Source organism: Leishmania major, chromosome 15 (genome assembly GCF_000002725.2).
Source record: "Leishmania major strain Friedlin complete genome, chromosome 15".
NCBI classification, from domain to species: Eukaryota; Euglenozoa; class Kinetoplastea; order Trypanosomatida; family Trypanosomatidae; genus Leishmania; species Leishmania major.
Window position 1 is genome coordinate 290717 of NC_007256.2, and position 12960 is coordinate 303676.

The 12960-nt window shown below is 61.6% G+C and overlaps 4 protein-coding genes across 4 annotated transcripts; all 4 read left to right on the plus strand.

The window, feature by feature from the left end:
- Positions 1–1605: 1605 nt before the first annotated feature.
- Positions 1606–4731, plus strand: LMJF_15_0670 (conserved hypothetical protein; the record flags this gene model as incomplete). The annotated part of the gene is made up of 1 exon (XM_001681928.1): positions 1606–4731. One exon carries the CDS (start codon positions 1606–1608, stop codon positions 4729–4731), a length of 3126 nt encoding a protein of 1041 aa, XP_001681980.1.
- Positions 4732–5438: 707 nt separating this feature from the next.
- LMJF_15_0680 (conserved hypothetical protein) lies at positions 5439–6044 on the plus strand (the record flags this gene model as incomplete). Its single annotated transcript, XM_001681929.1, has 1 exon — positions 5439–6044. One exon carries the CDS (start codon positions 5439–5441, stop codon positions 6042–6044), a length of 606 nt encoding a protein of 201 aa, XP_001681981.1.
- Positions 6045–6802: 758 nt separating this feature from the next.
- LMJF_15_0690 (conserved hypothetical protein) lies at positions 6803–8278 on the plus strand (the record flags this gene model as incomplete). The annotated part of the gene is made up of 1 exon (XM_001681930.1): positions 6803–8278. The coding sequence occupies one exon, from the start codon at positions 6803–6805 to the stop codon at positions 8276–8278; it is 1476 nt and encodes a 491-aa protein (XP_001681982.1).
- Positions 8279–9259: 981 nt separating this feature from the next.
- On the plus strand, positions 9260–12355 carry LMJF_15_0700 (conserved hypothetical protein; the record flags this gene model as incomplete). Its single annotated transcript, XM_001681931.1, has 1 exon — positions 9260–12355. One exon carries the CDS (start codon positions 9260–9262, stop codon positions 12353–12355), a length of 3096 nt encoding a protein of 1031 aa, XP_001681983.1.
- Positions 12356–12960: the final 605 nt, after the last annotated feature.

Sequence of the window (12960 nt, forward strand, 5' to 3'; positions counted from 1 at the left end):
CCGGGCCGGAGGCAGGGGAGGTAGGCCTGCGTGCACCGACGCCACGCGGGTATCAATGAATAGCACTGGAACTTGCTCCTCCCCTTCCCCCTTTTTGTGTATGCCTTTGTGCAGACAACACATGTGTGGGGGCAGTGGTGAAGCCCTGTCGTCGCCGCCCTCCCCCCCCCACCCCTTTTCTTCTGCCTCACCACATCTTCCATCCCCTTCACGGCGTTTGCCGACAAAAAATGAATCATCACGCGAGTAGAGGACGTGCGGGTTTTTTTTTTGCCAGGGGGTGCTTGGTCAGTCCAGCCTCCCAACTTCTCGAGGCGGCATCACCAAATATGACTGGCGGCCACGACCCACAGGGAGAAACGCTCATGCGTCAAACATCATAGCTCTTCCGCATCAGGAGCACACCACTCATGCTCGGGAGGAGCGGGGGGGGGGGCGGTTTCGCCACCGTCTACGGGAGCGGGCGTGTAGCAGATCGCGGCAGCAGATATGTCTGTCATCGGGCAAGCCATGGCTCAGATCAAGACGAACATGGAAGCGGTCGCCAAGCGCTTGTGCCACCACAGAGGTCCACCGCGAGGACAGCAACGACGGCAGTCCCAGCGGAACCGGGCGGACCGCAATGGAGGACAACGCTAACAGCAACAGCAGCCTCCTGCTCCTGCACGGCGCCCTCTGCACACCAACCTTCCGTTGTACCTCGGTTCAAAGGCTGGGTGTTCCACATCGGGAGCTCAATTCATGGGGGACGGTGTCAAGCGGATGGGGAGTGCAGAAGCGGGTCACAACACAGAATGACTGCGAAACTGCCAGAGGCTACGGTGTGCGTGTGCTTGTGGGGGGGGGGGAGGGGGGTACACGATCGCAGCTCGGCAGACGACCCGAACAGAGGAGGAGGAAGACGCCATGCGAACCGCGGCGGCTCAAACTCAAGGCCGCAGAACGGCGTGCGGTCATTCTCGGCTCCATCGAACAGCGGCAAGGGTCGCAGCGTTGATGTAAGTGGTCTCCCATCTGCTGGTGCTTCATCTGGATCCCCGCCTCTCCACCATCCCACTTCATCCTATCTTCCTGCCTGTCCATTGGCGGGCGAGGTGAGGTATCACCTGCGAGTGCGCCCCCTATCACGTGCTCCTCGTTTATGCTACCCCTCTTTCCTTCTCTCGCTGTTCCACATACCCGCGCACGTCACCGCACCTCAGATGATCCGCAGCAGAGAACGATAAGCACAAGGTGCACGGATAACGATGCAACTCTGAGACATCTGCCGGTCACTTGGGGAGCGGAGATGTCTTTCTGCTCCTCAGTGGTAGAGATTCGCGATGGCCGCGCTGGCATCGGCAACTGGTTTCTTCTACATCCCTTCCGTCTCCTTCCCCCCTCCTCCCCTTCTCTGCGCCTCTCCCCATCCGTCTCTTCGGTGGCACTGTATGGCCTCCACCCCGTGTAGTTGATGCGTGTCGTTCTGTGTGTGTGGGTTCATGGACTCGCCCGTGCTCCCCTTCCTCTCCCACGTCTACCGCTACAGCTCTACAGCTATCGCCTGCATCTGAGCACACTTTACCCCTGCCTTCCCTCCCTTTCCGTACCCGCATTACTATCATCATGGTGCGCACGCGGGAGAAGAAGCCCAAGGGCGACAGCGCCTTCACAACGCGCAGGCAGAAGGTCGGGCGCAAGAAGCTCGCCCCTGCCACCGCCACACGGGCAGAGGTGCACGCCCGAGCCCTTCGTCTCACCACGTCTACCGCGATGTCTACTGCCATGGCAGCGCCGTACGTGAAGGACCCAGCGGCGCACCCTGCGTCATCTGAGATGACCTCCGCGGGCATGAAGGACAGCGAGTCCAAGAGCAAGCGCCTCGTCATCGCTGTGCAGAGCTTCTCTGAGCTGCTCTCCGCGACGCATCACTACAAGGCAGCGCAGCGTTCCTCGGCCTTCGCGACGCTCACGCGTCTGCTGCGCATGCAGAGGGAAAACGATGACGCCGCTGGGGCGGGGGCGGCGCGACACGGCGGGGGCGCCGCGTCAAACGTTTTTGAAGAGTACATGCGGTACTCCGCGAGCACGAATGCCGCCGCAGATGCTGCGGGGGTGCCGTCCTCCTCCGGGGCCTTCCCTACACGTCTCAGCGGCCTGAGTCCACTTGAGAGGCTCAAGTCGTTCGCTGCCGCACTGGAGGCCGTCACAGACACGGACGACGATGTTCGTCGTGAAGCGCTGCAGTCACTGCAAGTTATTGTGGACTACCAGTGGATATCATGTGAGCGCGATGGGTCTGTCGCGCCAACGCCCTCGTCATTCCCGGGACCAACCTCTACGCACGAGGCTGCGGATCTCGAGCGCTGCAACGCGCGGCTCCTGAGCATGCAGGACGGAGATGGCGCCCGGAGCAACAGCGCCGGGGTGCCAGCAGCCGTCTCGGCGTCCACCTCGACCTCGAGCACCTCGGTGGATCGCGTCCAAACGATTCTTCAAGCGGTGCACGTGGCTCTCACCCACGCCCTCAAGCCTGTTCGTCTCTCAGGCGTCGAACTGCTCTCCCTCCTCCTGCGGGTGGCGCCGCCGTATCTGGTACGCGCCGCCGCACGTGCGGTCTGTAAGCATCAGACCTCCTACTACGCCACACCGGCTGCAACCACAACCTCGACAGCTGGCACGGCCACCACAGCAGCGCTGGAGGCGGCCCAGGCACGCGCCGCCACACTACTCGAGGAGGAAGAGGTGTGGATGCTGACGCTGGTGCGGCGCGTCTCTTCGCTGGTCTTGCGAACGAAGCACGTGCCGGTGCTGCCGGCGCTGCTAGGCGTCTTCCTCGGCGAGAGTGGCATTGGTGCTTCCGGCGCCACAGCCGAGGATTCTATCACCGCTGAGCTGCTGCACACGCCCCCTTCGCTCGGCGGCGACGTTGCATCACACGTCATGAGCGCCTCCGGCGCGAACGACGCTGTCGGTGGCAGCAGTGGCGGCGCTCTCTGGCGCTACCCGGAACTCGTGAACTCGTTCTTCGACGACGTGGCACCGCAGTGGGCGAACAACTGGAAGGAGCTGATGGAGCTGCGACTGGAGCTCTTGCGGCAAGACGACAAACTCGCCATGGCCTCAGCCCTTGCCCGATCGTTCGCCATCGTTCTTGTTTTCTTGCAGCGCCAACAGCAGCAGTGCCTCAACAGCATGGCCGGGCGAAGCGGATCCGTGAACTTCTTTTCACGGAAGCGCATGCACTACATCAAAGCCCTCTTCGTCGAGAAGATGCCGGTAACGATGCACAAGCTGCTGCTCATGCCTTCTGCGGGTGCATCCGCCACGTCCTCCACAACAGCGGCGACGACGGCGACGACGGCGACGACGGCGCCACCGAAAGCGATGAAGGCGCGCCTGGAGCTGGGGCTGGCCCTCGTCATGGTCTGCATCCCTCTCGCTGGCACCGAGGAGGGATGGCACCTCATGCGGGACTACTTCTCCATCGTCTTTTCGCTTCCCCGAGCTGCCCCGCCGCCACCGGAGCCCTTCCGCTTCCCGTCCGTGGCGCTACTGGAGAAATCGGTGCGTCTTTTTGCCCAGGCGATCCAGCTCTACCCCTGCGTTGCGCCGCACTTCCAATTGGCCGGTGACGCCACAGCGATACTGCCTGGTCGGAGCACGTGGTTGGGTGACTTCTCTGCGTCCTTGGGATCGTGCTCTGACGCGAAATGCGATGGTCCGCGCAGAGCGAGAAGAGACCGAGGTGACGCTGCTGGGCATGCAGTGTCGTTGCAGCCCACCCCTTCCTTTCACCAGCACAGCACCGTGGCTGAGCGTCTGCTCACCTTCCTGCCTGCCGTGCTGACCACCATCATCAAACACTTGGTGCCGCGCTCGGACTTTCTCAACGCCGGCGCCGGTGATGCGGCAAGCGACGATATGGCTCTCGTGCAGGTGCTCCTCTGCACAGCCACGATATTAGAGCGGTTCGCGGCACTTCCCGAGGACCTTCTCCGTCGCGGCGGTGCTGTTCGCAGGAAGGGGCACGGCGGTAAGGCCGACGGCGGTTGTCTCGACGCAGCCACAACCGCGCAGCGACTGGAAGAAGGCTTTGGCTTGGTGCCACGCCTTCTGTTCGCCCTTCGAGAGCAGTCGCAGATGCGGCAGCGCAGGCCCGATGCAGTGAAGCGCGCACGCGCAGAGGATGAGGACGACAGAGACAACCGCGTCGGCGACGCACCCGCGCAGACAGAAGACAGCGCAGCGACACCCGTAGTGACGCGCACCGGCGTCCTCCTGTCGTACAACGGGATCGTCGATGCACTGGTGCGCCGTTTCTTGCGGGTGCTCTGGTTCTTGAGCAGCAGTGGTCATCCTCTTCTTCATAACCGCCGCGCCACCTCCACAGGCAAGGCTGCTTTCTCTTCCCCATTGACATCCGTGTCGCCCTCCGCACCTCTCGCTGCCCTCCTCACCAAGTCGATTAAGTTTCTCTTCGGTAGCGCCGGCGTATCTGGGGTGCTGCAGCGGTGCACGACCCCGACAGTGCTACTGGCGCACAGCACGCTCTTCTACCTCGGCGGCGGCGGCGGTAGTGTATCGAGCCCGATCGCGTTGGTAGACAGCGCCGATGCGGTTCGCGTGGCCGCGGCAGAGACAGAGAAGACACCGATGGCTGAGGCGGTGGAGAGGTGGGCCGATGTGCTCGACGTGATAGGGACACTCCGCGCCCGCGTGCACGTGGATGCGCGATGCGGCGTCCCATGAAGCCGGAAAGGAAGACTGGGTGACGTCCTCGTCGCCAAGGTTGTAGGCGTGTCGCTCACGTGCACCGCTGCCCCGCCAACAGCCCTCCCCCCTCCCCCTCTCCAGTTGTTGTTTAACTTTCCCGAATCGCTAAGGAAACCATAAGAGTCGTCCATTTCCCTGTCGACGTGTGTGCCTCATCCCTCGCCGTCCACCACGCTCCCTGCTCTCGCTTCTTTCCCTACAACCCACAGCGACCTCCAGTCGTTCGCGTGTTTGTGTGGGGGGAGAGGGGGGAGCCTGTGTTGATGTCGCCCGTGAGCCTTTCTCCTTCGTTGACAGGAGCACTCTATTTTCTCTCGCGAGGTTCCGTCGCACCGCTCTTCCAGTCAAGACAACGGAATCTCTGGACAGTCCTCACCGCGGCGCCTGTTGCCTTCCCCATGGCGTGTGCCCAACGACGTGGCAAGGGCACCTGCACGCTCACGGTGAGTGTCTAGCGTGTCCCCCTCACCATCGGCGTCGCGACCGCTTTTCGCCTTACTTAATCGTGCAATGCAAGACACACGCCACGATGCATTCACTCATCCATCTCCCCCTCGTCCTCTTTCTCTCTGCGCCTCAGCTCACGCACACGCAGACGCAGACGTTTTCCGTACGTACCCAGAGCTGCGGTGACACTCCAAGTGCCCTCGCCGACCCACGCGCCCGCACGCGCACTGGCAAGCATGAGCTCCCAGCAGGATGCGTTTGAAAAGTCGCGAGAGCAGGCAAAGGAATACCTTAGCAAGGATGCCATGAAAGAGCTCAGATCCAGCCTCGACCCCAGCGCGACCCGCGCCCGTCACGGTCTCTTGCCAAAGGACTTTCAGACAACCGACGAGGAGCACGAGCGGCGTGTAAACGACTACATCCGCAACCACAGCACGTGGCGCAAGGACGTCTACGTGCTCCGCAGCTACGAGTACTGGAAGCTGCGCGCCGACTACTACCCGTACATTCGCCGTAGTGACGAGAAGGACAACTTCTTTCTCCGCGGCATCACGTGTCACCCGCGCCTATCTGACTACCCCATGTGCAAGTCTGTCATCCGTGATTACTTTGTGTGCCGTGATAGGAACCCGGTCCTGCAGATTTTCAACGCGTGTGCACCGCTGAAGGAGCAGTTCTGCGCGTGTATCAACGAGGTCTTTCTTAAGAACCACGAGCGTGGCGACAAGAAGTTCAACGCCCACCGTAACGAGTTCTTCGAGGCACAGCGGTCGAAGCGATTTGCGAAGATGCTAAACCATGTGGAGGAGTCGATGGAGGCCAAGACGAAGTTGCAGGACTGAGCAGAAGGCAGCCAGCATCGACGTATGACGAGACGCCCATGCGCGGACCCGTTTTTCTTTCGCGTGTGTGTGTGTGCGTGCTTGCGTTTGCCAGTGAGTGCTTTGTGCTTCGTTTCGCTCTCCTTCCTGGGCCCTTCCCCCCCCCCTCTCTCTTCTCCCACACCCACCCTCGCACCCGCCTTGGCTGATGCCTTATCCCCTCTGGTTGTCTATTTCAGGAATGTGTCTGTGCTAGTCCGCCAGATCGGTGGTGATGTTCTGTTTTTCGTGCTTCTTGCGGTCGTCGCTGTCTGTGTTCTGTTGGTATCTTGTCGTCACTCTTAACCGTTGGCTGACTCACACACGCCCATCTCAGCTGCCCCTCCTCCCCCTCCTTGCGCTCCCGGACGATACACGTCTGATGGCAACGTTGCTGGCTTGCCAGGTGGCAGGACAGAAGCGGTGGTTGTCGCTGAGAAGTAAACCGAAGCGGCAGCAATGACTCGTCTCTGTGCGACTCCTCGACCACGCATCATTCTCTCACCTCGAACATCGTGCCTACCTACTCTTGATCTGGCCACCCCACCCCTCACCGTCTCCGCTGTGTTGCTTTCTTTCTCCTCAACGCTGCCGATGGTTTTTATGTGCATCTGTGCGTGTGTGTGTGTGTGTGTGTGTGTGCGGATACTTCGCCATCGGGTGTCGTGACGAAGCATTCGTTCTTTCCCTCTCTCTCTCTCTCTCTCTCGCGCTCCGCACAGAAACACGCACGCACAGTCATGACGGCCGTATTCATGCGCGTCGGTGAGCTGGCGTGTCAGAAAGACTCGTTCCTGCGAGAGTTGACCGCGACTGTTGTCTCGTGTGAGCCGGCCAAGACGGCAGTGCCCGCGGCGAAGAAGGCGAAGGGTGCCAGCAACGACACCGTGGCGTACGATGTTGTTCTGAGCGACTCCGTCCTTTTTCCAGAAGGTGGTGGTCAGCCCTGCGACCACGGGACACTGCGAGTGGTGTCAGGTGATAATGACAAAGCCGATCCCTCGTGCGACGCCACCGCCGCGCCGCCGCTCTCCATTACGAACGTGCGCCGGGTCGGGGACACATGCATACTCACCAGTCCCGCCGCCCTCCCCGTGGGGGCTACGGTGCACCAGATGGTGGACTGGCCGCGTCGGATGGACCACATGCAGCACCACACCGGCCAGCACCTGCTCACTGCCGTGGTAGAACGCAAGGACACGCTGCGCTTGCCCACCGTGAGCTGGTCCCTGACGCACCCTTACTGTTTCATCCAAGTGGACGTTGGCGGCTACGCAAGCGACCCAGCCTCGCCGTATCACGCTTACATCACCAAGGAGAAGAAAATATCGGACGAAATGGTGGCGAAGATCGAGGCGCTCTGCAACGACGCGATCGCCCACAGCACCACCGTGCAGTGCGACGTGTTCGAAAATCGAGAGGTGTATATGCGGGAGCAGGATCGCCGGCATCAGGCGGCTGCGGTCTCGGCAGACGGCGGCGCGGAGGCCTTCCGAAGCCGTGGCATCCCAGAAGACGTCACAGGACCGATTCGCATCATCTCGCTGGACGCCATCGACAGCTGCACCTGCTGCGGCACCCACCTGCACACGCTGGCAGAGCTGCAGGCCATGTACCTCCTCCACCAAGAGGTGAAAGGAACGCTAGTGAAGCTGTACTTCATCACTGGCGAGCGGGCAGCGCAGCAGTTCCACGCCATGTATCAGCGGGAGCGGCAATTGATGCCGGAGTTGGGTGGCAGCAGACCCGACGACTTTGTCTCCGTGGTGCAGCGCCGTTCCAAAGATGCGACGGACCTTGAGAAGCTGATGAAGCGGTGGACACTGGAGCTAGCGAGCGTAGAAGCACAGCGCATCGCCGCCGCTGTGCCAGCGTCGCACGCCGCTACCGTCATGGTACCCCTGCGTCGAGACGACGTAGATCTCGAGTTCTTCAACGAGGTCCGCGCTCGGCTCGAAGCAGCAGGGCTACGCCGTGTCGTTCTCGTTTCCGCGTGGGCGGCAGAGCGGTGTACGGCAGGCACGCTCGCCAGCGCGAAGGATGTGGCGGGCCAGGTCTTCGTCACCGGCGGGGAGACGCCTGCGGACATGGAGAAGGCCGTCCAGCTGGTGAAGGAAACGCTACAGGGGATGAAGGGGGGCACCTCCAAGCTAGGTTTCCGTGGGAAGGGCAGTCTGAAGGAGTGGGACACCCTCGTGGCGCGTCTGAAGGAGTAGCGAAGCATGTAGAGAACGCAAAGGGTGAGGGTGGGGGGGGGGAACTGCTGAGACAACAGGGAGCGGTGGGAGAGGCGAGCTTTATGATGTGTGAGTCTGCCCGGTCTCTATAGTATGTCATCGCTTCCCCTTCATCCACGCTCTCCGCTCCACTAGTTGCACTTAGCAAAATAAACACACACACCATCCACACACACTATCTCTGCGTACGCACGACGGTTGCGCTGTGGTGGAAACCCGCGCAGACGCTCCGTCGACAAGGGGGAAAAACTGGGGGAAAGAGTACCAGTGGATGTCGCCGATGTCCATCACTGCGCACGTGCACGTACGCATGCATGTGTGTGTGGGTGCGGTCATGTCCCACCAACACTCAACGCTGTTGCGTCGTCATTTCCAGCACATACAACGCGACGTGTTTCCTCGACGTACTGATGGCAAGGGGAGGGGCCATGCATGGCGCAGAGGTTTGCTGGACAAGCCCTGCCGCCACCACCACCCCTTTCTCTCTCTCTCTCTCTGCGCCCCGCATATATCGTCGGTGTCTTGTCACCGTTGCGCCCCCTCCCCCTGCTCCCCTCTCTGTCCGCCACCTTCGAACGGATCATCAACCACGACGACGACGGCAACAACAAGTGAGAGATCAAGTCACCTTCAAAGTCTAAGGGGAGTATGTATGCGCGTGTGGGGGTGAGAGTGAGTAGTCTCGTGGTCTGACTGTTTCTCTCTCTCTCTCTGTGTGTGTGTGTGTGTGTGTTCAGTCTATCAGCTCTTAGTCATCGGCACTGGAAGACTCGCGTGGCTGCGACACACTTACTCACGGAGACACGGGCGCAGGAACGCACAGCCCCGTCCACGATACTTCTCCCGAGCTCCCCTTCACCCCCACCCCACCCCACCCCCTCCCCCTTCTTCATCTGGACAGACGCACCTCAGCATCTCCCTTCTTCCTTCTTTTGTAGTCTATTACTTTGCTTGACGGAAATGAACGGCAAAGACGGGCATTCTCTGCCCTCAAGAGATGCAGCGACAGCGTCCGGCTCCTTCAGCACCACTTCCCTTACAGACGACTCGTCGCAGACGTTGGCAACGCGACAAGATGCACGACGGCGCAGTTTCCTCGACCTGGACGATGACGTCTTCAATTACGTCTGCTCCTACGTGCCGGTCAATGACCTTCTGCACAATGTGGCCGTCGCGAGCCACGACACGCGGCGCCGCGTTTCAGCGAACCACGCTCTCTGGCAGCAGCTCTGGATGCGATACCTGCTATTCTTTTTCAACGCCTTGATTCCAGCCACAGCGGCACCGACTCGTGGACGATGGGGAGTGGCGCCGCCGGACGCGATGGGCATGCTTTACACCACCACTACAACGCCGCCCAGTCATGATAGCGTCCTGCACCTCTATCACTTTCACCACTCGGCAGAGGCGAAGCCCCACGTGGTGCAGCTCGAGCAGCTGCACATTGTGCGCGAAGACATCGCCGACCCGGCAGCCGCGGCGTCACCCACCTCGCGCCGTGCTCCCAGCGAGTTAAGAACGGCGGAGGTCCAAGCACAGCTGTTGAGCTTCGCCCAGGCGTGCGCTACACAGACGGTGGCGCAGAATCTCATATATACCGCAGCCCCGTCCTCTCCCTCCTCCGCCTCCCCGCAGCCCAGTGCCCGAGCTGAAGGGGTGCCACAGGGTGAAACCTTCGCGCACGGCGGCACCTTGCATGTGCTCAAACAGCAGCAGCGGCAGGCAAATCGGCTACAACGGGTATTGCACTTCCTTCTCTCCACGAGCGGTCACCGGCCTCGCTTTCATGACCGGCTCTGGGGGGCCACCAACGACGCTGAAAGAAAGTTCATCCGGAAGGCGCGCATGGGGGCGGCGTCTACGGACACGAAGCCAGCCAAACGGCGAAATCCCCTGAGTCCGTCGTCGTCGCATGCAGCGGCAGCGCCGCACTCGTCGCCAGCGCGGGTCCGCCCGCTGAGCTGGATCGACGACCAGGAGACCTCTGTCAAGGTTCTTCTCTTTGACGACGACACGCGCTCCGTCGGCGACGCCGCAGCGGTGCAGGAGGAACGCTCGAAGTTGCTGGCGTCCATCGCAACGAACTGGCGCACCGCCTACGCTTCGCACTTCTACCCAAGCGTGACGAGCGGCAGTGAGCCGGGAAGTCCTCTCTCGCGCCTCCCTGCGTCCAACCTCCCCGTCTTCGCTACGGCAGCGGCGACAGCGGGTGGGGAGCCGGCGCCGCCTGTACCCGATGCCGAGCGCAGCCGCCGGGAGCAGCAGCTGAACGAAGGACACGTTACATGGGAGCAGGTGTACCGTCGCTTTCGGGACGGCAGCAGCACCACCATCCGTAGCACCGCGCGTATGCAACAGCAGGCGGCGGCACAGAGAAGAGATATGGGCACCGACGACGAAGTCGACGCGGCCATCCCCTCCTCGAGCAATCCCCTCTTCGATCTGCACCTGCTCGGTTACGAAACCCGCAAGCAGGTGTACGCCGCAATGCTGGCCAGCACCGTCGAGGTGCCGGAGGGCATGGGCGCGTTCTTTGGCACGTGTGTCTCCGAGTCGTTCTTGCGATGGTGGTGCTGGCGGAACCGACGACGCACGGAGGCAAGTCAGGCACCCGTGGCGCCGCCGGCCAGCGCTCTGGGAGATGATCGCGGAGAGCTTCCGGTGCGACGCCACAGTGCGCTCGCTCCTTTTGCCGCCGCCTGCGATGACGCGTCGCCGCCGCGGTCACTGTGGGTGGTGCGAGTGGCCGCCAGAAACCCACGCGACGACGTCGGGAGAGGCGAGGCGGAGGACGAGTCCGTCACCTACAGCTCCTCGTTTTCGGACATGAGCACGACAGCGAGCAACACTAGCACCTACACGCTTGCCTCGTCCTCCATCCGCTTTGCCGGGGAGAGAGAGGAAGAGAACGAATTCAGCACAGAAGAAAATTCAAGCGAGCTCGAGACAGCCCACGCCGTGGCCGCGGATGAAGAGCCACACGTCGCGGCAGCAGAGGCGTCGTCTCCGCCACAGCCACCGCCAACGCCGTTCTACCACCCACCCGTAGCGGTGCTATTCCCCTTTCCACACATGCTTACGTACTGGTTCATGATGCATCATGTCTCCTTCTACAGTCACCAGGTATACAGGCGCATGTGGGGTGATCAGGAACTCACCATCGCCGTGTGGAGCCGTATCCTCAGCCCCACAGGACACAGCGCTGAGTGTCGCCTTTTCTACTCGCTGCGATGTGCAACGTTTCCGCGCATGTTCACGAAAATGATGTTCACGCCTGGGGTGCTTCCATCGTTGACGCTGCAGGGAAAGATGGCGGAGCGCTCGCCGTACTGCTCCTCGTCGTCGTCGTCTGCATGCGACTCGCAGTCGTTGTCTCCTGATGCCGACGGTGATGCCGGCAGCACGCCCGGGTCGTCGCCCGCGTCGACGGGTGACAAGCCGGTAGACAGTCGGCAAATCTACGACCTCTTCTGGACCGGTTTTGGGCGTGTGGAGGTGGACTCTGGGCCGACCATCTCACGATCGAACATGCTGCGTCTGCGCATCGCGCTCGGGCTGCCGGTCAACTTTCCGATGGGGCTTCTGTGGAATGTGGTGATGTTCGCCTCAGGCATTGGCCCTCTCATTCTTAAAGAGCACCGGCACTCTCTTCACTTCAACTACGCCAAGACATTCACCGACGTCGTGGCGGACGAGTTCGGTGAGCTCGCGTGCTTTGGCCTCGGTGCCCAGTCGCCCAGCAGGAGGAACGACTCCACAGCGATGGCGAACCCACTCGATGCAGAGGCGGGAATGTGGGGGCGACTTGCCGTATCCGCAGTGGCACCCGCAGTGGGGCAGGAGCATGTCGTGCGAACCACCGACAACAATCGAGAGACGCCCGAATCTGACGAGCAAGCGGCGTATGAACTGGATCCGGCACATCACGACACCTCTTCCGCCCCGACACCTCTCACGGGCATCACAAACTGGTCGTGGGACCTGGGCTCCGAGTTTAGCAGTGACGAGGCCTACTGGTCACTTCCCGGCAGCGACGTCTCCTCCGGACACCAGTGACCCCCACCCCAAACTTGATGACGGCGCGCATTGCAACGGTGAGCTCATAAGCACCTTTGAGTGATGCCTCTGTTTCGCTGCCTTTTACCACGTCCACCGTTTCGGTTTCGTGCGCGTGTGCGCATTGGGAGAGGCGAGGGAAGCACCCCGTGTGTGCGTGTATGTGTGTGCACGTGTGCCGCGTCAGCGTGATTGACAGAGCTGGGGAGAGGGAAGAGGAGTCAGCGAGAGTGCGTAAGAGATGGGTGAAGGGACGGGGGAAAGGCAACGATGGGCGTGTCTGCGCATCTTCTCCGTCAGTCCCCCGCCCCCTCCCCCCCCTTCCGTCTCCCTCAGGGCAGGCACATATCACACATGTCCTCCCCCCTCCCCACATCCGTCCACGCCTGCTTTACGTGTAAATGTTGCGCAATGACCAGCGTATACACAAGTAGCAGCAACTACCCGGTCATCGCAGCGATGCACGAGATGAACTCGATCGCGAGGGCGCCCCCGCCCTTCCGACTACTGTGGATTTCGTTCCACACGCACAAGCACACCAATGATGGGAAGACACCACCAAGGCCGCAGAAGCGCGCGTTTTGCAGGGAACGCTCAACCCTGCA